Genomic DNA, 24,212 nt, shown 5'->3' with positions numbered 1-24,212 from the left:
AGTCAAGTCAAATAAGCTCCCGGTTTCATTTTAGAGTTACTTAATTTCTCAGCAGGAAGTATACATTTGGGGCAACTAAATTCATAGACATAATACGCCCCAGCTAGTCAGGTGATATATGTAGTACCAGATATTGAGGGTAAGTGATTAGTGTATTATCTTATCAGATTCTCATCTACAATTGACACCTCGCTTATCACCAGGAGCTTATCTAGCTTGGCACTGATGAGGTGATAAGGTTTCGATAATAGGCTTGGCACACAAATAAGACTTCTGGCCAATAACACACATGGGCGAGTGGCCTAGCGGTTAACACTCGCCTTCCGGAACACCGAGTGGTTGTGCCTGACCTTTGAACGTCTATAGAAGGTCCATGGTTCAATCCAGGGGTGGGGGTAGTAGATACCATATCTGCAGTACCTTTTGTTCTTTTTGTGTATAAAAGAAGAAATAAATACGTGGAGTGATATATCGAAATATCTTTACCGTTTTTGCGAAGCTTCTATATCTTTATTCCTATACTAAAACTGGCTTTTATCTACATATTTCATGTCCTTCACGTGGTTCCAAACGATCCGTATTTTAATCTTGGAGCTATTTTGTTCTCTAAACTATACTATAAAGCACGAATCTTCTCTCCCTCTCCTTGTTCCTAATCATCAGTTCATAAAATATACTTTATGTTCTCGGTTCTCTATTGCTTCAAAATATCATCCCAGAAAACTCTTCACAGGACCATCCCGAACACCCTCCCCCCGACTCCCGGTTCTTTTTTTTTTTTTTTTTTTTTTAGCGGGCACCGAGCAACACAAGAGCTCCGAACGATATTAAGAGTAAGAAGATTAAAAATCCACCATTCTTTTTGCTTTTAGAAGAAAATCAGCGTTGCTTCGATTAACAGCAGATACTATAGTCGAGTGATAGTTCATGATTAACTTCCCGCCGTCCTGCCGAGCTACACCCGACACCAAACACAAGAGCCCGCGCTCTCTGTATACTAGAGAGCTACGCGGACGTGAAACCCTCCCAACAGAACCGAGGGAGATCAACTACGACCTACGTCCCGGCCTAAAGAGAGAGGGCGGGCCGGGAGGGGAGATTTCCCAATTCATCAGACTAGGCCGAGAGACTGTATATGTATGGGGTCCAGTACAGGTGAGTGGGGGAGGCGAATCTTCTAAAGACGTCGTTCGTGACCTCTGAGCGACAACCCCCGCCAGTCTCATCTTCATCACAAAATTGGTCTCAAAAGTATACCTACCAACAAAACCGGCACTCTCTCCCACGCCACTTCTTTCAAGTTTCAACTTCTCTCGAAGTAAAAAAAAAAGAGCAACAAAATAAAGCCTCTCAGAGGAGTCAAACTTCCGACACCTCGGTTAATGCGGCCGAAGCGGAATTAATACAAAGAAGCAATATTGTCATTACTACACCACCGAAGCTGCTGGTGTGTTTGGGACGGGGGGACATATTTAACCTTTGCATGCGTGGCGCGAGGACCTTTCTCAGTCATTATTTTCCTCCTCATCCAATACATTGGTCTCCTCATAGCCATTGGAACATACAACGACTTACAGAACACAGGGTTAGGGATCGATCGCAGGTAAATCATGGTATATCACTCGTTATTTGGTGTTCATCAATTCCTCAATTCCTCAACTCCTAACGTCATAGCCTCCCCTTGACCAACCAGCATATGTGAAGTGGTTGATCCATGCACGCCATCCCACAGCTTATCTAGCCGGTCCGAACATTTTGTAATCAGCCCACCCGAAGAACCTGGCGCGAAGATCAATTCCCCCTCCGGACTCCTGGGTCTAGAGCTAGAGAACAGCTGAACAGCAGTTACCAATACCGGTCCACGTGCCCTCCGAATTGTTTCTCTACCTACCTAGACCGCTCGATATCTACATGTCTTCACCTGCTCTCCTCTTCTTCGCACCAACTCCACCACTGCACCGTCTATCCGGTCCGTAGTCCGTCATCGACGGCGAGCTGTTCTGGTGGGGGCCATAAGCCACGAGAGTTTCGGGCAAGAGATCAGCAATGCAATGATGATGATCATTGTCTACACTACGAGCACCAGCCACCTAGGTACATGTACCTACTTGGCCCCCACGAGAGCAATGACAGCATCGTTTTGAGAACATATGCATACTCGCAGCAGACTGCTCCTAACCGAATACTGTGTTTTCTCACTAGTAACGACTTTTTTCTTCTCACCGATACTGAATTTTCAAAACGCAAAAACACACCTAAATGACGTCGAACACCAGGCAACAAGATCACCATCACGAACCCGCACCCAGCGTTCTCGCCATCGCACCATCACTTCAATAACCCCACAAGCGCAACCGCGCACAAAGTAAGTATTTCAACCCGACCAAGTAAAAATACTCCGAGTCCCCTTCTCCCTCCCCACATCCTCCTCCTCAAATAGATGAGTACTCAGCCCTATAGGTACTCCGGATACCTGCAGTCACAGTAGATTCAGGACAGATCTACACTACATACATGTACATACAGAAACACCTGCAAGGTGGCCTTGCCGTTTTGGCGCATCCCCCAACCCAACCCAGAGAGAGAGCTTGAGCAGTGTCCGTGCGTATGCCACGTTGCGAGTCCGCAGATCGATCATGTTCCTGCCAGTAGTTACTTTTTTGGTTTTGTGGTGTTTCCCACGATAGGTGTTGGCATGGGTATGCCCGTGGTTGTGCTCGACCTTGCGCGGATCCATGTGCGCAACAAAAAAAAAAAAAAAACCGAAACCGAAACTGAAACCCAGAGCTCGGGCGATCATGAAGGCGCAATGGGAGAAAGCGAAAACGAAACTAAAATTGGCTTTTTACGAGTATAATACGGGGTTACGAGATATGGACACAGTTACTGCTTTTACTGACTGCTGCTGCATGGAGAGCATGTATGGTGTACCTGGACAAAACGGACACTAATAGTAACAGCAGCAGAAGGTATTTGGAATCATTGCTTCGGGATCGGGATCATTCTCACTCAAGGCGCTCTTTGTTGTTGCCCTTCGGAAGAATTATAAGCTGGCTTGGTGGGAGGATCCTCAGCTAGCTAGATTTCAGCCACCACGGTCGTTACATGTGATCACTGATGTAGTTGTTTATTTGTTCGTGCAGATCTGTGTGGTGACCTTCCTGTGACCCGCAGATCACTACTGTTCGGTATTGGTAGAACGGTATATTATTTTTGGATGGTGGTAGCTCGTGTAATCGCTGTAGGTACAGAAGTATCTTATTGCTTCGTCTGTCCGAAGAGGGGATAGGCTTGTGGTGTCTCTAAGTAGAGTTATACTAAGGCATACGGGCCACACGGGAGACGGATGCAACGAAACCCATACGCAACCTGGGTCCAGGAATCACGCCACGCCGCGCCAAATGCAATCTTGGTCAATGTAATATTTGAACTAACTTGGGTCAAATAGATTAGGATACGATGAGAGTTACTCCAGTCAGATACAGCTTGATGCCGATTATCGCCCACGTGTATTTCCAAGAACAGTTTTACAGGTAGGTGAACCATCTCCTCTCAGTGCACACTCCCGAGTGAAACAAATTATCCATTCTTCCATTCTTCCATGAAGGCTTCCATCGCTACCGTCCGTACAGCTCACCCAAAATAAGCCGGATTATTAGCTTGTCTCGCTAAATGGACAGGGGTTGATGTAAATTTAGAAGTGCCCTTCCGGATTGCCTACATCACCCTCAACTCTTGAGGCGAGCGAGCGATTTTTCCCCATTGTAAAGAGATCATGGGATTTTGAGTCGGCATCTAGGCAATTCTATTCAAGGATTCTCCATTCAGATGTCATAGCGCGTTGAAATTGACTGTTGTTTTATCCAATTGGGGATTGCGAAGTTATCTTTGTTGAAATAGCGTGTCTATTCCTGTTGTCCGTAAAGTGCTCCGTATAAGCGATAGAGGTACTTAATTGCTGATCACGAGCACATGAAGTAGTTAATTGAATTGCAATACTTGCGACACGAATCGGTGAGGGTGAATCTTGTTAGGACCTGCAAGTTTCCGAGATTATGCGTCATCCGTGGCTGCAGCGCAGATTATCCGGAGTGCAGGTTACTTTAATCGGGGACTTCCGAAATGTAACAAACAACTCGAGAGCCTCACAAGAGAAAATGTAACTCTCGTTAGAAACTTTGTAACTTCAACCTGTTAGGCTCACAAGTTAGGGACTGCGCCTAAGAGATGTAGACACAAGCAAGCTTCGCCTCACCTCTTGTCTCGTACTGATGCTCGAGTCCTCGTAAATACCAATCTGAAGCATAAAATCAGCAACGATTCTTACGAGAGCATGCACGGCAGTTGTAAACAATAAGTCGGAAGCACTATTTTTTGCGACCGAATGAGATGAAAACTCCCCATCATCATTGGATACCGTCTGTACTGGAATCTAGATTGAATAGATATCAATTGAGGCTTTTGCGATATATCTTGAAACGAGTGAATTGTCGGATGTAGAAAAGTACGGCCGCGTGATGAGAATGAGGATGCTGATGATGTTGATGAAGAAAGTGGTAGATGTGGTAGATGTGGTAGAGAGATGCGTCACCTGGTTACGTTCGAAGCTCACCGAGCTCCTTGGTTGCCCCCCACCCCCGCCAACAGCCGATAACGGGCCGTTAAAGAAGGCAGAGTCGCTGAAAACACATTGCGGGGTGAACAAGATGCTTGTTCATCACCACGGTTGTGAGTCCTCGTGACGGCCGAAGTGAGTGCCCTCCGAGATGTGTCACTGATAAGGCTTTCTGCTGCGCAGCCAACACCGTATTGCCAGATATTGCGCACCAAACAGAGTGCGAACACCTTGAACATATGTAACGCAGCTCTCCCAGTGACCTTGAGTCAGCCTTTCGCGTTCAATAGGAAGCACTCCCTTGAGAGTGTAAGACAGACTTGACCTGCACAAGAGGCTATGAAAGTCCAGTCAGAGTAATTATGTGCAAGCTGTTCAAATGGGTAGGTACAGCGGCAGTTTGGACATGTTCCCAGGGATCTTTGATTGATCTAGTCTAAGCCGAACGAAACCTTCTAGAGTAATTCCGCATTCGGAGGCTGACACAGTCAGTGGGGGTTTGAAGAAAATCGCGCATTTCAGCCTCAAGTACACCTAACCCAAAAACACGCGATCACGTGACTGATTATCAGTAGAGCCTCAACGCGTCTCACAAAAGAGTTAATTGGGTTTCTTTACCAGTAGACCTCGTTGATCTGTGCTTTCAACAACAGTTTTGTCTTTAATAGGCTTCCAACCACTTTCCCAATTTTGGTTATTTTAGGTGAACACTTACGTCTCTCCAAATTGAGTATACGTCTCTACGTATCGATGAGTCTTTGATGTCGTTGTTTACAACGCAAACGTCTTTGGATGTGGGGCACAGGGTTCCACCGAAGGGCTGGTGGTACGAGATTTTCCAGTTTTTTGTCGATGTGTCAGCGTTTCTCGAGAACCAAGCCCCAGGATTACTCTGCTGCATCCGATGAAATGCTTCGTTGAATGTGTATGAGGGATGATCCAGGCACTCGGAAACTTCAAATGGAAGAAGGTTATTATGTCCTGTACGATTCGGTTCCACGAGATTCCTTTCTTTGGAGTCGGTTAATGGGTGAATGGAGACCAATCCATCCGAATGATGATGGAAGGAAGAACTAGAAAGAGAACAAGGTGTCGCGTTCTATGTGTACGTATGCTAGGACGTCATGGGGGGAGTTGTCGCAATCCCAGGTTCAAGTGTAACCAAAGCAAACAACCTTCAGGTACACGAAAACCCTATATCACAAGCTACGTTGTTTCAATACCATCTTGAATGTTGTTCTTTCTCTCTGAGGTTCATGCTTCGTTGCATCAATCGTAATCATGCACCTGTCCACAGGCGAGCATTCGTTTCCCCTACAAGCCCCATCCCCTCCCCTCCCCTCCCCTCCCTCCCCTTCCATCTAGTCCCCTCCGTTCCGCTCCTCCAACCAATACCAACACACGGATATCGCCGGAAACTGTTCCTTGACTTGGACTCTAAACAGAGCTGCATTGTCAGATCTGGTGTAGCCGGATTAATTGACTCTTGGGTTGCGATGACCAGTCCTCCAAGACACACCCGGCATGTAATTATATCTCCACGCTATGTTTTTTAATTTAGACGAATATGTATAGTGGTTGATTGGGTGGTCCTTCAAGGATGTGCCAAGCCTCTGAAGATAAACGTAGATGTGCTTGCTGCTGTGAGCATTGAACTCCGCCGTGACTGATATTATATGACATTGAGTGAGCGAGAGGAAAAGTCATGTCCGACGTGACGTCCTTGTCCAGCCTCCTAATTTACCTTCTAAAGGAGAGCTTTGAGGGTAGATATGGACGAAAAACTGCTACAAAAACCACCGTGAAGACTAATATTACCGGTCCCGCGTCGGACTCAGAGGGTTCATGAGTCACCACCGAATATGGCTTAGCAGACAGCCACGGACCGATCGGTTCAAGTCACACACTAACTGCATTTGCTGCATTGCACTTCCGCAGGGCTGGCCAGGGTCGCAACACGTCGCGCGCGAACCACATTTGAGAACTCATATTATTATTCTTATTATTACAGAAACCTCAGAGCATGCTTTTGGGGCGCAGTCCGCAAACGCGACCTATACATCGTAAGTAACGTCTACATATGATACTGCTCTACTTTACTCTACCCTTCTGTTCCCTGCATTGTTTCCCTACTTGGGCATAGCCAATGAATCCCCCCCTCTACGAGTGACTAACATCTACACCCCCCCCTTCTCCTTCTCCCACCCCCCCTTCCCCCACCATCCCCCTCCCATTTCCCTTCCTTCTGCTATGACTTGAACACACTCCCCAAACGAAACACATCAACGCCAGGCAACGGTTACGAAAATGATTGGCCCGCTTAGCAGAGCAAGCTCTCCCTCCCCCTGCCCCATGGGAAACCTAATGACGGGTCATAGCATGCCTGCCGCAGCAAATCTACCCCCCCCCCCCCCCCCCCCCCCGGTCAGAATATGAACCACCACCGACTTGGACTAGAGCAGGACAGTGACAAGGAAGTGTGACGCAAAGCCCAAAAGAAATAATCCGGGGGAAGAGTGAAAAAAGAAGCCCCATCGATGATGGGCCTGGCTGCGTCTCAGTTTCTTCTTGTGTGCCCAGCCAGCCAACCCAGCCAGTTAGTTCGCAGCTAGCTAGGCGGCCGCCGTCTCGGAGAGAAAGCTGGCAGGAAGCTTGCTGCGCTGCCTGCTGCGCTATTCCCTTCGTGTCCCGGGGACCATAGACAGAAAAATATAATATAAGAGTCATTCGGAAACCAGTGTTCGAGCTTCTTTCATTTTGACCCTCATCCAAGTATCCATTGCGAACAAAACAGAAACATCACTCATAAAGACTCCTCAGCATCAGCATCCTTCTTAAGCTTATCTATATCTAGCTTGGTCAGAACTAGGAAGAACATTATATTCACTACCACATCCTTGCCTGCTTGACACTCATAAAACTCGGACGAACACCCTTTATCTTTGCCACTATCTAGAGCTCCCGTTTCAAGCCAGTCCACCCCTCCACTTCATACCACACACCCAAAGCTAGCAAGCAACTTGCCACCTCCGCTACCACAAACTACTACTACTCCCGTCACGATGCCTTCAAGCAACCCCCCACCTCCACCAAAACCCCAACCACCCCGCCTTCCTACCCCAGACTTGCCACCAGCACCGCGGGGCATGTTCGGCGTAAGTTTTTAGCTTTCCACTTGCTATCCACTCCAATGTACTAATACACCTGTCATTACAGAAACGATGAAGTGTGCCAAGTGTGGAAACACACCAAAATGAAAAAAAAGAACAACTCAACTCAACCCCATTACCATACTCGGGCATACCTCTATAAACGAAACCTCTAATCGGACACCCCCCCAAAAAAACACTACCCCCCGATGCTAGCATGTTTTTTTACCTGGCTTGCGGGAACGACCCATCGGCCGGTTTGGATCTTTTGGGTCTCACGGACGACGGACGGGCGGGTGAATACGGCCGGCAACAATGCTGGCTACAATTTTGCTTGCTCAGAGTCATTGTAAATCATTATGATTGAATTGGCTGGCCCGGTCCCGGATGCAACGCATATATCTCCACTATCTCTCTATCTTCTTGACGGAGCGAGAAGAAGGGCGCGCGCGCAAGAAGAATCGGAATTCGGCCTATTTGTTGATTTCTTAAAGGGAAATTCAGTTTTTTTCTTTTCTTGATCAATCGCCAGCTTCGCTTTCTAGCCGGAAAGTCGCAGTTGGATACAGCGAATCAACCTTTTTTTTTTGGTTCCCCCGGTCGGATTCATTTTTTTCCACAACCCGCCATATTTTTCTCCAATCTTTGTATCTCTTTTCTCTCTTTTTTTTACTTTCCTGTCTAGTACTTGCGCGGTTTCTATTTTTTCTACTCATTGTCTTTCTCTCTGGCATTACCGTGGTTCGAGGAGAGCAGCACTGTTCTGTTTAACCTTTCCTATTTTTAGGATCGGATGAAACATGTGGAACAGTCATTCTCAATGGGCGGTCACGTGGAGCCGGAGAGAGTCTATGACTCAGAAGAGGGAAACAAACGGAGGACCTTATTAAGCGGGAAATGAAAGCGGAGGATGAGGGAGCGAGGGGATCTCAGTTTCTATTCTTGATGTATTAAAAGTTATTTTGGGGGAGTACTTTATGTCGTCTTTCCGTTTTTGTCTTTTCTATTTTGTTTGGCGCAGTTTCACTAGCAGCTTTAGTTATTTTCTTCTTCTTCTTCTTTTCTTTAGTGTGCGCTTTTTGCCTTTGCCTTGCGCTGTAGGGATTGCATGTATGGCTACATGTCAATTTTCTTTATTTTTGTCTTTTTTTCTCTTTACGATTTTGTCTTTCCTTTCTTGAAAGAGTCGTTATCTGTTACTTCTTAGTTATCAATTCACTCGCTTGTTTCATCTACAAGGATTAGGCTAGTCACTTTTTCAAATCCAAATTTCAAACAAACCACATCTCCAAACTCCATCTTGAAACCTGGCCACCTCATAAATCATACAAATTGCCGAGGTGAGAAGCACACGTAGAACTTGAAACCATATCCATAAAAACCGGCCATACCCCACCCCCGCTCCCGCTGCCATAAAAAGCAAAATTAAAAAATAATGTCTACACCAAGCACTTTCAAAAAATTACTCCAAACCCTCATCATCCGCCCCTTCAATCACACTTACACAATCCGCACGCGGCACTACCAAGTGCTGCCACTGGTACTGCTGCTGGCGGTGGTCGCGTGCTGCGTGTATGCGCTCGTGCTGGTTGTGGTGCACAAGTCGCTGCTGGCCGTGCCGGTGCTGTGTGTTGTGATTGCGGGGTGTGGGTGGTGTACGTGGGCTTTTGTGGAAAAGGATGAGGTGGATGAGGAGCTGGTGGAGAAGGCGGGGGTGAATGGGATTGCAGTGATTAGTGCGCCGATGATGGGGCTAAAGGAGGTGTTGGTGAGGTAGAGTAGCGGGTTCTACTCTGTTTTGTGTGTAGGTGGTGGTGGCTGTGAGGAATAATGGTTTCGAGATGAGGTGTGAGTTCGAGTGATAGGCTATGGATGGACGTGGTAGTTAGTAGAAGATGTGCAGCTAGCTAGCCAGACTAGAGATGGCTGGGCAGTCCGTGATAGGCGGGAGCCTGTTGTGGTAGCAATTGATTGTGCATCTGGTAACTACGATTACCGAGACGATGCTAGTGTGGCTGTAGTCATATCAGATTGCAACTGATTTGGCTGTGCTAGCCACATACATGCACGACATCCTGCTACCACTACTGATCTACGTACCGCAGTACTCTACTCGTCTGATGAGTCACACAAAGCACCACCGCCACAAAGTCAAGCACTCGCTCATCCACTCATCCAATCCACGACTAGCCAGGCGGCAATGGATGGCTATCTACCCGCTCCACTCTTTCACCGGGTTTTCAAAGCCATCCTCCACTCCACTCCCGTTCCCGCGAAAACGGCGTTAGTTAGAGCAGAGTAGCAGTGGTCTAGGCAGCTAAAAGAGCATCCACAACGAAAAACCTTCAAAGTCTCAGACAGACCCCGGAACTCCGGCCATCCCGCTCCATCCATCCATGATCCATCTGCCCATAAATACATGTACATAAATAACACACCCATGCCCATGACCGTGTCGATCAAGTTCTCAATATGAGGTATGAGGTTGAGGTCGTCCTGCGCACTGCGAACACCAACCAAACTAAAGCGATCTACACACCCACCCCCGCTCGCACCGCACGGACCAGAAAGTAAAATAAATAAAAAAAAGCGCCTGCATAATCGTTTCAATAGCCGAGAGAGATCTGCCTGCAAATGCAAATGCAGATGTCAGTACGCTAGGTAGATAGGGCTGAGCACACATGATCCGCCGCCGTGCAAGCTTGTTTGGCTTTGCTGCCTGCCGTGTGCAGGCTGTCTGGCCCGGGCAAACTACAGATGTTACACAACGGGGTGTTTTGTGTGTGCGCGCAGGTCTTTGCCTGTAGAGCACGTCTGTATGTCTGCTGCGGTGCGTTGTTCGCTGGCTGGTTGGTGCAGAACTTCATCAGGTGATCTTGATTTAGATCGGATGTTTTTCGTTTCGTTTCGGTTTGTTTTCGGGAAGGGAGGGCCCGGGGCATACCTGGTGAAGAGGTTTGGGGACATCCCTGCAGTGTAGATCGTTTATGATGTCGGTGGAGAGATGCTTTTTTTACTATTTCAGGTATTCTCTTCGTCAAATAGCTACACGTAGGTAAAAGAATACCTACTACGTAGATGTGCAGCCACCATATCGGTACGTGTGCGAAGTGAGAAAGAGATAAAAAAAAAAGAGTGATAAAAAAAGAGCGGAAAAAAGAAAGAAAAAAATCAGGATCGGCAAAAACAGACCCCCGAGTCGGGAAAGAAACGCATCCGTCATGGTGACCTGCTGGTGGTGGTTTGTAATGCCAAATTCCTCCAATCGGCGAGGGTTATTCGTGGTAGATTTTCTTTTTAGCCCAAGACCTATTCATGATCTTGAGACTACAGCCTTTTATCGAGTTTAGACCCCCGTGACAACCTTTAAGAGTAGTACTTCTCGAAATTCCGCCCCGAGCTCGTGCGGCTTGCATCTTGTATGATCCCGAGATCCAATCCTATCCTACCACATCGCTTTGAGGGTGGAGAGGGGGTCGGCTCATACCCGGGAGGGGAGTACTTTTAGGCACCCATCGTCCCAACACTTTACATGTGACGAGATCTGCTATAGGTCCAGTGCTTCCGTGCAATGACGAGGGCTCTTCATAGCTGGGACATTTTCACTGGGCGAACGGTTCGAGTGAGAAGGCGGCAGAGTAAGGCGGACCGACTTGAGGTCACAGTTGTCCATAACTAGGAAATGAGGTCTTCGGTGGTGACTTTCGTGGTACTTTGCAGTTTATCGATAGCCCTGATGAGGGGCTTCTCGGTAGGAACCGCCTCCTCCGGCAGTGCTTGTGTAAAGCGAGGAGGGTAGGGGCAGAAGAGACTAGAAACACAGTTGGCTGCGAATGCCTGCGGACGGGCCGTCGTTCTGGAGATCAGCCACTATCGATTGGGAGAGTAGATAGGCATGGAGGAGCTGAGGAGTTAGGTAGCCATTACTGATTTGCGTTGTTTTATGCGGTGCTGGCCTTGGGTTGGAAAGAAAACTTAGGGTGACGCTCAAAAACAAAATGAGTTGTGTCATAGACTATCACTCGAATCAGAACCTTGCTTGTATTAAAAACATTTTTGTTAACTCAGGGATGTCTTAATGATGGGGGGAGGCGGGTAGGACGAGGTAGTTAAGTGACTTAACTCTTTATCGACAAAGAGTCTAACTGGCCATATAGTCAAAAATCGGACAAGTATCGACATAGCAGTAACAGGCGTCAATATGGCAGTGACAGGTGTCGACACGGCATGTCGACATAGCAGGTCCAAACAGCTCACCTATAGAAGCTCAATATTAAGCCAAATATCTAAAGAGAAAAACGGGCAGGTGGGTGGGGTTGAGTGGAAATCAAATGACTGGTGCTTAAGGCGTAAAATGAACCCTTGAAGCATGAGCCACCCTGGCATACACTTGATCTAGCTAGACTCGGAAGGCCGGAAAGGAAAGCTGCGTCTGGTCTCTTCGGGACTGATAATTTCTAGTTTTCTAGATAGCGAGGCGGTGTAAGATTGCAGAAAGCCCCTTATGATATTAGAGAACCAATTGGAAAACGAGGGGAGAGTATGGCCTCTTACGGTTTACTATCACTTGACAGTCTTAAATAAGATAGTTAGGAAATTTCGTAATGTTGATGGGTAAAAAAATAGCGGTCTGGGCTTAGCCGAGTTCAGAATCGACGGTATATTCCGACGAATGGGCTCGAAACGAGAATCATTGGCACCCGAGTGATCGTTTGTGATTATGACATTCTTATCAATTTTGAGAGAGAACACAAGATTGTGCAGTCTTTAAACACTTTATGAACAATTTTATAATCTAAGAAGTTATAGCCACGTATTCAACAAAATCTTCTGGCTCAGTTGGTGGGCTCCTGATCTTTCCGTTGTCGATGAGAGGAACCTTCGACTTGGTCTAAAGACAACGAAGCCTTCATCGATATTTGAATCGAGAAAACTCCATAAACAATCACATAACCTCGACTATTTTTATTGTTTGTTAGATTCACTGTCTTCTCCGCCAATATTTCACCCTAGCCGCCTTTTTCAACCCATCAAACTTGTTCCAATCCGCTCCTTCAAAATGTCAGACCCGAATCGAGCCTCGCCCGGAATCAAATCCTACGTGTCTCAGTGGACAAGTTATGGTAATTCCTTCCCGTCGAATAACATCGAAGCTTCCGAGCTAGAATAACTTTTGTAGGTACCAAGCAAGAGAAGCCACGACACGAAGTGAGTAAGGCATCGAGTAAGGAACTTCAAGAAAAAAAGAAAACCTATTCCTGGATATCCAAGTTCCAGAGACGTGCCCGTCAGGTTATCAAGAGAAAACCGGATAGCAAATCTACTATAACAACGCAGCGTAGCTCTATAACCGATGATACAATAGAGCCAGTCTTTCCTCCAAGACGCAGCTTGTTTCCGTTCCCACGAGTTACCTCTCCGGTAGCATTTTTACCTCTTCCTAATCCGGAATATCCGAGTTCTAAACTATCTCCTCTTATTGAGCATCATCTCCCTACTCCTCCGCCGCCCGTTTCTTCTTCCTCTCAGGCCTCTCCTTTAGATCCTGTCACTCTCACTGGGGATAGAGAGCTGGTCACTGGCTGGAGGCCGATTAACGCGGCGACGGAGTTAAATGATCTGTGTTTTGAGTTCCTTCAAGTGGACGACAGGCCAACAGTGATCATGGAGGTAAAACCAAAACTAGAGACCAGTAAAAGTGAAGATGTGATTGTCGATATCTTATTCACAAATCCTGCGTTCGAGCACCTCAAGCCTCAGCTCAAGCTTGACCTCAAATCCCCCGAAGAGATGGGTGAAATGCTAAAACGAAGTCCAAGTCCTACCGAGTGGACCTTGGGGAATGATGATTGGCAGTTACGATGTGTCGGTATCGGTAAAGGCACGGGTGACAGTTGGGCGAAAGCTCTGACCGTCGGTCCTGTTCTGGAATCGATACATGGAGACATAGAAGGGGAAGATGCCGGTATCTGCAGGGGCCACGAAGAGAGCAAATACGCTGGTTCTCGCGGAGGCTCGGACTTCCTACGGAGAACAGTTCCTTTGGACTATCATCTAGAGAACTATGGTGGCGGGGGAATTGGAGACGTCCGCCGAATGTCAATTACCGAAGAGTCCCCTCAAGGTAGTTCTGGATCGGATATCACACTTCGACTTGTGACTGCAGATGGAGCTTCCAGCTTAATTAAAACGATCACTCCCAGTTATAGTAGAGCTCCAACAGCTCGAGGATCACTAGCCTCATCAAGTTCCACTTCAAGACGGTCATCGAGGTCCCTCCCTAGCAGTAGCAGTAGAAGAGGCTCTGCTCCGCTTGGCATAACTGAATTGCCCTTGATGAAATTGGAAGGCTATGACAGACGGCCCGGGGATAAACCTAATATGGACTGGACAAGGGGTGCTATTCTCCAGAAAAACACACAGAATCTGGAAGGAATGGACGACCACCTAAACTTCCTGATGAAAGCCCCATGGTGAGAACCTCACGGTCTCATGGTTATAAGTCACATTCTTATATCTGATGCATTCGATCTTTTAGGAATCAATCACCTATCGGTCTTCCACATACTTGGCCCGTATCTCTCCGCTGTATCGCCAATGTTGTCATGTACGTCATTCCCTACGTCATTCAGTGTGCAGAAAGCTGATATCCCATCCCGCTAAGTAAAGGTCATTTCCTCACCCTGCTATGGTATACTGGGGTAAGGAGCTTATTGCTATATACAATCCACAAGCAAGGATATTGGCTGGTGATAAACACCCGGAAGCCCTCGGCCAGCCGTTTGAAATTGGGTTTCCTAAATTCAAGGAATATATGATTCCTATGTTACAAGCCGCGCTTGATGGAAAAACAACCTTACGAACCAACGAGCAGATATTTCTTCACGGAGATATTCCGATGGAGGAACGCTACTACAATTTTATAATCTCGCCAATAATTGGAGCATCAGGAACCGCTGAAGGTGTGCTAAAACAAGCTCATTCAAGAACTTCTCAAGTAATCCAGGCCCGCCGGATGGAAACATTGCACAAGATTCGGACGAATGTAGAACTTATCCGAGATCTGGACCGCGACAACTTCTGGAGCTTAGTCCTTGAAGGGCTGGGTTCTAACGAGGTTGACAGTCCATTTGCAATTCTCTATAGAGTTGTTTCTGAGAAAAGCTGTATCCTAGCCGGAGCTTTAGGAATTCCAGAACATCTCCAAGTAAAGGGCGGGTTGGTTCCAGAGGAGGTTCGGGTTGGCGGGAAAACCACATGTAGTTCCAGAAATACATTTACGGGGGCTTCAAGTCTGTGCGATATGTCTTCGCCGTCGTGTCCCAGAGTAATATATGGACATGCTGAAGAGCATAGTGAAATTATGATTCCGGCAGATGAAGAAAATACTGGCACAACATCGTCGTCGAGTGGGTTTGCCGAGCCTGACGAGCAATTTCTATTCTATCACGAGATGATACTGGCACGGGAATCAAACTCTGTTATCGTCAAAGACCTGGCAACGGTACCATATACATGTAATTACAAACAAGAACTTTCCGAAATTGAGTTTAGAGGGTTTGGAGATCCATGCACGCATGTGGCTATCATACCAATCCAACCTAGCCCTTCAAGGACGTTTGGGTATCTTATATTGGGACTTAATCCAAGGAGACCATATGACCATGAATATTTCACATGGCTTACTATGCTAATGGAACAACTTGCAACGTCTCTCGGAAGAGTGAGGCTATTGACGGAAGATTTGAGAAGAGCTGTGCAAGAGGCACGTCATCAAAAACAGTTGGCATCACAGGCACTCGAGAGAAAACGACAACAAGAGAACTTTATTGATATTTCATCACATGAACTTCGCAATCCTCTCTCTGCTGTCCTACAGTCAGCAGAGGGAATTCTTGGTTTGCTAAATAGGCATAAACTCGGTAGAAGCCAAATACTAGACGTTGAGCAGATAACTGACTCGGCTCAGACAATCCTTCTTTGTGTCAATCATCAAAGAATAATTATTGAAGATATTCTGGCGGTGAGCAAATTGGATTCAAACTTGATGACAGTAGCTCCTGTTCCTACAGATCCTAGAGATTTGGTGTGGAACGGGCTAAAAATGTTTGAAGCCGAATTTGCTGGGAAAGGGATTTACTGGGAATTTCGTGTGCTTGAGGGTTATGATTTGCTGGATGTCTCATGGGTTAACATAGACCCAAGCCGTACAACACAAATTTTGGTAAATCTAGTTGCTAATGGTTAGCTCTTATTCCCCATTATACCCCATCTGAATTTCCATCGAGCTCACTCTTCTATAGCTATTAAATTTACCGCTCTTAAACAAGGCGAGAAAAAGATTTGTGTTCTACTTGATGCTTCATTGGAAAGCCCAACAAACTGGTCGAACTTTGATTATCTGCCTACTGAAAAGATTCCGGAGCAAGACAAGGCAGATGCCCCAGACTGGGGGACAGGGCAGAGCCTTTTTCTGACAATCACTGTCAAGGTATTATCGATTGATTATCTTGCTCTTTAAGCACCTTCCGATCTGTTGGTCAACACTTGTCATTAACGTTTGAGTAGGACACTGGGATAGGGATCAGTAAGAAGAATAAACGAAACTTATTTCAGCGGTTTAATCAGGTTCCCAAGACGCACATCACTTACGGTGGAAGTGGTCTTGGTCTTTATATTTCCAGACGTTTATGTCAACTGCAACAGGGAAATATTGGTGTATCATCTGTTGAGGGTGAGGGAAGTATTTTCCGGTTCTATATCAAAGCCTGTCGAGCCGCCAAACCAATAACACCGCTTGCGTCAGCATCGATTGATTCACCCTCAAGCACACATGGAAGTCAACAATCAAAGCGCCCAAATAGTCACCACTCCAGTTCCGGAAACATTCGCGTCTATCCAGATCTACCCCAGTACCCCTCAGAGGAGAGCAGTATACGTAAGGTCAGCCAAGACCCACTCTACCATGTTCTTGTCGTTGAGGACAATTTGATCAATCAAAAGGTCCTTCGACAGCAGTTAGTCATGGAGGGATGTGTAGTTGATACAGCAAATAATGGGAAAGAGGCTCTGGAAAAGATCATGCAATCGAAATTTGCTAAGAAAGACGGAAAGCCGCTGGATGTGGTATTGATGGATATGGAGATGCCGGTGATGGGGGGTGTTGAGGCCACTAAAAGAATTAGACAGTTGGAGGCACAGCGGAGAACTGGACATATTCCAATTATTGGCATAAGTGCAAATGCCAGGTCTGAACAATGTGAGAATATCTCTATGATTATATAAATGTCTAGTTGTACTAATAATAATCCCCACAGTGACTATAATGACTGCGGCCGGGATGGTAAGCAAAGAGTTCTCGTCAGGCAGGTTAATACATTTCTGAACAATATCTGACAAATGCAATAGGATGATGCAATTCCAAAGCCGTTTCGGATCCCCGAACTTCTAGGGAAGTTCAAGACACTTATTTAATGTTTGCTCAGTCACGTAAAGTGACCGAACTTGTTTGTTGACAATAGCCTACTTGCGGTTATGACTTCCAAGAAAACTTCAATCACAGTGCTCTACGTATCAGCCTTGATTTCTTGTATTAGAAAACAAGAGGTGCTCATTCTGCTCAACTATCAAACTCGAGCGATGGTGATGTCTTCTTTGCTTCTTTATCCGAATGCCATAGACATTCGGTATCAGCATGCGTACTGAAGTTTCCGCAAAATAACATCAATGTTGAATCAATCACAGGGATTAAGCATTTTCTTCTTCGCCAGTGATTCCACTAATTGTCATTTAGTATAAATTTCATAGTTACTCGGTTTTTTTTCTAATAGTATCAATTTATTGGGTTGGTGTTTATCGCATAGCACGGCCTTAGCTGGAAAATCAATGCCCATGCTACCAAAATAACCCGCTGAAACCGTTGTGAGCCTAATTTGTACAATAATCCCCGGCCAGGAACTAGATTATTGCTCTTTATCCTACAGTAGAGATGCCTGTGGTTATACTCAGAAAAAATATCCGAGTCAGACTCTATGATCAAGCCATGAATAAGTCACGCTTATATCCTAGGTCCAATAGTTCTCCCAAAGAACCGTCCATAGTCATAGTAACATACATGTAACGAATAAACATCCTAATCACTTCCGCCCGGACCAGCCTTAGACAGAATGTACCTATCTATGTTTCATAAATGGAGATTTGACGGCATTCCACGCCGGGGAGTCTATTAGCTATGGGGATTCGGGAGTAGGTACCTGAGCGCGGGGTAAATACATATATAAGTGTCGCGTGGGAGAAACTTCAACTTGAGCCAGAAATTACTCTTATCCTCAATCTCATTGGAACGTAACCTTTCTCCAATTCACAAATTTGAGACGATATGAAATTCACGCACATGGTAGATATCGATAGTAATCACCAATCCCATAGTTGTATGTACGGCTCTTGAGGGACGCGAGAGAGCGAGGGCGAGGTGTAGAGAGAATCGGACTTTTCGCCAGATTCTTGTAACCTATGTCTTTAAAGACATCTTTGAGCATTGGGTTATGGTTTCCTAGATCTGAAATCGAGGGGAGGCAGTCGCCCTCCCACTTTCCGTATGAAGCATCCATCAGCTGTGGTAAGCCTGTATGTAAGCTCTGAACCTTGTGCCTGTCTACGCACCCCTATCGAGATCCCGTAGATCTAAGGAGATTGATCTTTCAATCAATCCCATTATATAGGAACTATCCTCTTCCTTACCTTTCAACCAGACATCAATCAAGCCAGGCATTCGTAAGCTGTCTACACGTAGACTGGCGCGGGAATGGTGGTTGATGAAAAAGAAAGAAAGAAAGCAAAGAAAGAAAGAAAGAAAGAGAAAACCTCCGGCTTATCTCAAACTGGTAGTTAGAAGACTAAGAAGACAATTCAAGAGTAAGCAAGTCTGCTCCGGCATCGAAGTTTATCATCGAATCTGGAGGTCTAGGGAAGATCGTCGGGAGAGACATAGGTATGGTTACGGGGAAGAAAGACATTTTTTTCTTCACGGTTGAGATCTGGCAATAATGTCAGGAAATCCTTCCCGACGTTAGATGTACACGTTACTGATGCTGCTGGCCGCGGTAAACCAGCCCCCTCGTGGTTCCAACCGAAAGCACTGATATTCCGTGGGCTTCCGGCACCATCATCGACATCTGGCCCCCACCTCTTTAACATCACACTCTCGACTACTCCTGATTCCAACATGTGATGGCTGGTTGTGTGGAGATATTATTACAGCTGATGCTCAGTCTTCATTGGGCTAGTTGTGTCTTTCATTCCAGCTCAACATTGGCCCAAGGATACCCGGATAAAACGGTTTATGCTGTTAGTAGAGCTAGAGGTCCAATGTGATGACTTTGGGTGGAGAGGGTGTGTTGCTTACTTGGGGCGAGAATTGAACGTCACTAGGCACTGATGGTAGGTTTTCTCCCAAAAATTATCCCTTTCTCCCCAAGCTTGCAGTCTGCGAATAACTAACGTGCACTTCTGCTGATAGACTGCTCCCACACTCAACCTTCTCAAGACCCCGCGACAGATGCACTCCCTCGCCATCACAAACTATCACTCACCTGCATTGCCTTGCATCCATTATTCATCTCACCGCCTTCTTTATAAAGCCAAACGGCAGTACAGCCGATGGACCCCACCTCGCTAACGAATCCGACTAAGAAGCTTAAATTGCACCAGCCATTTTGCCCAAAAGAAAAGAACTCAAATCGGTAGGCGAGGGTTCCGGACAGGCTTGATTTTGGGGAGTGAGTCAGATTAGGCGCGGCAGACCGGGGATAGCGCAGAACCACAGGGTTCTAAAAAGCCTTGTGGGGAGCTGTTTGTGGAGACCCCAAGGCAAGTATGAGGCACAAATATGGGTACTACATACCTAGTACATGTATGTACCTACTATGGGCCTATGGCACGAGGAACAACCTTTCGATTTTTTCAATCAATTCACGGCGTACAATGGAAAGGTTTTCTTCCTCATCTTGTTTCCATCGTACATCCTTTCCGTTCTTGGGTGGCTAAATATAAGAGTAGCATAGTAATCCGGACATAATAATCATATGGTACCTGATAATCATTACTGTACGTCCATCAAAAGGGAAATATTGTACGGTATCTATATGCCGGGGAGACTCGGCGATCGATGCCAACACCATTACTCGCAGAACTTGTTCGATCCCTTCCCCATCCAGTAGTCAGGAACGAACAACTACACACCTTCCTTGTACGGATCCCCGAACAATTAAAAAGAAGCTTAACACTCAAAGCGGATCCTCTACTATTTCACGTCCCCTTAAATGTCAAGAAATGTCAAATGAAACTAATCGACGTTAGGGTATCTATCACGCCCAAAATACCACCCTTGTCTCGTATTGTTTTTGCCAAGTCGGCACCGAAGCCGTCCCACAAATATGTACCAAGATTGCGGGACGTCACACACAATGGCATCATAGTCACAGACCCGCACTCGACCAGCAATCAATCCGTTAGTCAGTGAGTCACATAAGCGAGAAAATCGCACGTTGCTGCGACTGCGACTCTAGTCTACATGCGCGTAGAATTAGGAAGGGGGTTTTCGGCGAGTAGGGCCCATACTCCCGGTCGCGGTACGACGGCTCCACAATTTATTCTTGGTATTACGGTGGAATAGGGGTGATGGAGAAAGTATCGTGGGCATGCTGCTCGGAGGCATGGAATAAATTGCTTAGAGGGCTATGCAAATTTAACCAAGCAGGTAAACCAAGCAGGTAAACCAACAAAATAAGTCATCACAATAGATTCCGGTAAAGCACATATATATTATATACACACACACAACAAAAATTCTATTAACTACACCCGTGCCAGATTTCGAAAGAAGTTTTTTTTTCCTTCTAACGCATCCATCCGAGTATCGCATTATGTCCCAATCCAGGTGTGACAAAGCGATAACTAAGGCCGAATGTTACTCGTTTCGTGCAGTTTTTGCCGATTCAATGATCCCAGCATGTACGAAACACCGGAGCGAACCCCACTCTACCCGCCGGGTGACTGCCTTAAATTTCCTTACTCCAGGGTTCTATCGTAGGCCAACGCAGGCCATAACTAGAAGGTAGGCTTGGAGGTCATCATTTTGAGCACAAGGCTTTATAGTTACGGTGTGGAGATTGGATTTTGCGGATGGTTTGGTTTATTTCGACCGAATGCAATAATAAACAATAGAAGTTAATTCGCAAGCCTCTCCAAGAGGGCGTAAATAAAATAAATATTCTCTGCACAACAGAAGAAAGACGAAAAGAAGCAAAAACGAAAGCTTGCTAGCTAGGTACAAAAGAAATAAAAAATCAAATTTACAAACGAAAGCAAAAAATTCAAGCTGACCAGCACAGAAAGTTAAAAACAAAAACACCGATTCATTAGTTAGTTTCTGGCTACCGTTAAAAATGTTTCCCCCTATGAAAAAAAAGTAGAATGACAAAAGAAAATTTGGTAGAAGAGTTTGCTGGTCAGTTTTCACACCCAAAACACCGATCTCACAAAGATAGCAATGTAAGAATAGAACAAAACAAGATAGGTTGTGGTTGGTTGGTTGGTATAATATTGTTTCATTCATTAGTTTTTTTTCCGTCACTATTTTTCCTAATCTACCTACGCACTCGACATCTACCCCGAAAAAAAAGTAAAAAACTAAGATCCGGAAGATCTGCCGAGATTGCAAGAAGTTTTGCTCATTACTGATTAAGTGTTTTACATGGCAAGCGCTACACAAAATTATTAGCTTTTTAGTCATCATATATCAAAATATTAACAGCTATAACATACCAAGAGCGGCAACCAAGACGGCACCCATAGCACATCCAACCCTGATCTTGTCACCAGCACCGGTGAACTGAGAAGGTGAGGCAGTGGTGGAAACAGCGAATCCAGTTGAGGCAACACCAGTAGCGTTCTTGGTGCTGGTAGCGGTAGCCATGGTGCTGTTGGCCCACGAAGTAGCAATGACGGAAGCGGTAGGGACGCTAGAGACAGGTGCAACAGTGGCAGAGGTCTTTCCAGGGCAGTTTGAGACCGAAGCAGGGCATGAAGTGACAGTCGCAATGACAGTGCTGTAGACAACGGTGTCCATGGGCTTAACGGTAAGAGATGAGGAAGAGACGGTAGAGCTGCTTGAAACGACGGCGGTGGTGGTGGATGAAGTGGTGGGGGCGACCGAGGATGAAGCAGCAGTGGTGCTGGTGGCGGCTACGGAGCTGGAAGTAACAGCGTTGGGGTTGGCAGCAATACCAAACTGGGTGGTGTATTGGTAGAAACCGGTGACATCGTCAATCAACTGGATTCCGTACCCAGTGGTATCGACGTCAAGGCCGCTAGCGGGAGTCCAGGTGTAGGTTCCGGTGTTGGGGACCTTCTCAACGATAACGGAGAGAGGGACCACATTGGTTGAAGGACCGCGCAAGAGGACCAAAGTCACGGTGTTGGGAGCGGAGGTAGGCTAGAAAATAAGAATTAGAAAAATCATCACCAAAATCAACTTTCAATGCATTTGTTGATTCTACTCACAGTCCAGGTGATGGTGAAGGGAGATCCAATAGGAACCTGCTGGTTCAAGCCAGGAGCAGAGATGGGGTTTCCCTGAGGTTCGGTGCCCACAGGAGTGGTGTAGGCCGCAGCAAGGGCGATCAAACCTGAGAAAGTAGCGATGATTGAGAACTGCATTGTGATTAGGTTGTTGGTTTGTTTAAAAGAGCGATAAAAACTAAGTTTTTAGATGGTCGTTGATGATTTTGAAAAGAGTGTGTGTAGTTTGTATGAAACTGAAAATCAAAACGAATTGTTGAACCGGAAGGCGGAAGTGAAATGAGATTGACTGGTGTGTGATGAGAAGAAAGAGAGAGAGAGGAGGTTGGCCCGTATATGTAGTGAGTGGAGAAGCGTGGGATGGGTGGAAGGGGAGGGGGGGTGTGCCGCTACTCTGTTGCTGCACACAAACACAGCATGGAGTAAGGACGCATTACTAGTGGAGCGATGGGTAGAATGAGTGCAAGCTCATCGTGTGCCTGCTTCCTGCCTGCCGGGGGGGCGAAGACCGTTGACAGGGCAGGGGCTGTCCCTGTGTGTGCCATATTCGGTCCCTGTGGAGAGAATATGCAGTCCCTGTAATCGTGCTAAAACTGTATCCCGCTCACTGAAATGGGAAAGTCACTCGGTGAGAATTGTGCTTATTGTGAGACGGGATTGGCCTCATCTTCTGGGGTGAAATTGAAGTATCCATGGATTATTCACCCGCAACTTCAGTAGGGGACATCTATCCTCCACTATCGACTACTTACCCCAGTGCCAATTAATGGAACCGTCTACTTGGTTGGTTCATCACTCTACATGAAGTCATTACCGGGTGGATTAGATCAACGATTTACTGTTTTGTTCCTATTCGATGTTCAGATAATTGCGTACGAAAACTACACTTTCATTCGACGTTTGTATAGCCCCCCACACTGAGTTGTATTAATACTTTGTGGATATATATTTCCAGAGAGGTGCTGAACCAGGAAGTGGGCTTTTCCGGTTGAAAGAAAAGGAAATCCGCCTCAATGATGAACCATGTACGCGCTACTGCAGGCACAAGCGACCGAACCGAGGCGGTGGTGTCTTACTTCCTCGTTCACCACCTGCCTCGATAAAAGAACAACTTCGCGATGGTTTTTCTAACTGCCCGCTTGTGGTTTAATGAAATGAAATGCGGCGCAAAATCGACGAAAGACTCGTCCTCAGTAAATTATAAACCCGAAAGATTATTCATCCGTTCCCCCTCCCTTCCCCTGCAGTATGCATATAGAGAAATACTATGCGTAAAGTACTGCATGCTCTACTCTAGAATCAAGTTTGAAGGAACTTTCTTTCCGTCGCGCTGCTGCAACTTCTCCCTACTGTACCTCTAGGTACACTACAAACCAGTCAACGCGAAAAAAGAAACTCCCCGACATCTCCCTGAGAAAGAGATAACTTAATTTCTGTGTCAGATCAGGCGATGCAGTGTACGAGTGCAGCGAAAAGGGGTACCAGAGGGGTAAAATATCGTACTGTACTGCTACTAGCCGTTGCGTTGGTGGTTAGGGATCTAACCTATCCTGTCCTATGCAGTGCCCCCCCACCCCCGCTAGTCGTTGGCTGATTGGTCTGGTTGGTTGGTACCTTGCAGTAGTTTAGTTAGTAGGCTACTTCTAGCCCATGGGTCGATAGCCACTTTCTTATTTTGTTCCTCCTTCTCCTTCGTCCAATCTTTGGGTGTGCATAAGCGCCATACATATGAGGTTTCCGGTGCTGATTGGACAGGTTTGAAGATGACACAACCACAGCTCATAAGCCACTCTCGCTTCCAAAGCCAGAAACAAAAAGTAAAACCTTAAAAAAATTTCATCATGTCTCTCTTGAGCTGCCACGGCTGA

At 46.3% G+C, this 24,212-nt stretch overlaps 4 protein-coding genes across 4 annotated transcripts; 2 read left to right on the top strand and 2 right to left on the bottom strand.

Annotated features, from left to right (window-relative positions):
- Positions 1–5,139: 5,139 nt before the first annotated feature.
- On the bottom strand, positions 5,140–5,516 carry H6S33_010790 (uncharacterized protein; the record flags this gene model as incomplete). Its single annotated transcript, XM_044842148.1, has 3 exons — positions 5,140–5,149; positions 5,234–5,250; positions 5,331–5,516. The coding sequence occupies 3 exons, from the start codon at positions 5,514–5,516 to the stop codon at positions 5,140–5,142; spliced, it is 213 nt and encodes a 70-aa protein (XP_044696720.1).
- A 3,683-nt stretch (positions 5,517–9,199) lies between these two features.
- On the top strand, positions 9,200–9,541 carry H6S33_010789 (uncharacterized protein; the record flags this gene model as incomplete). The annotated part of the gene is made up of 1 exon (XM_044842147.1): positions 9,200–9,541. The coding sequence occupies one exon, from the start codon at positions 9,200–9,202 to the stop codon at positions 9,539–9,541; it is 342 nt and encodes a 113-aa protein (XP_044696719.1).
- A 3,282-nt stretch (positions 9,542–12,823) lies between these two features.
- Positions 12,824–17,238, top strand: H6S33_010788 (uncharacterized protein; the record flags this gene model as incomplete). Its single annotated transcript, XM_044842146.1, has 8 exons — positions 12,824–12,887; positions 12,944–14,237; positions 14,303–14,371; positions 14,434–16,007; positions 16,068–16,255; positions 16,333–17,023; positions 17,082–17,107; positions 17,173–17,238. The coding sequence occupies 8 exons, from the start codon at positions 12,824–12,826 to the stop codon at positions 17,236–17,238; spliced, it is 3,972 nt and encodes a 1,323-aa protein (XP_044696718.1).
- A 4,275-nt stretch (positions 17,239–21,513) lies between these two features.
- H6S33_010787 (uncharacterized protein) lies at positions 21,514–22,482 on the bottom strand (the record flags this gene model as incomplete). Its single annotated transcript, XM_044842144.1, has 3 exons — positions 21,514–21,527; positions 21,589–22,258; positions 22,327–22,482. The coding sequence occupies 3 exons, from the start codon at positions 22,480–22,482 to the stop codon at positions 21,514–21,516; spliced, it is 840 nt and encodes a 279-aa protein (XP_044696717.1).
- Between the last annotated feature and the right edge of the window lie 1,730 nt (positions 22,483–24,212).

The sequence above is a fragment of the Morchella sextelata genome (assembly GCF_020137385.1).
Source record: "Morchella sextelata strain SCLS chromosome Unknown scls_5, whole genome shotgun sequence".
Taxonomy (NCBI): Eukaryota; Fungi; Ascomycota; class Pezizomycetes; order Pezizales; family Morchellaceae; genus Morchella; species Morchella sextelata.
This window is presented reverse-complemented; position numbering and strand designations above follow the sequence as displayed.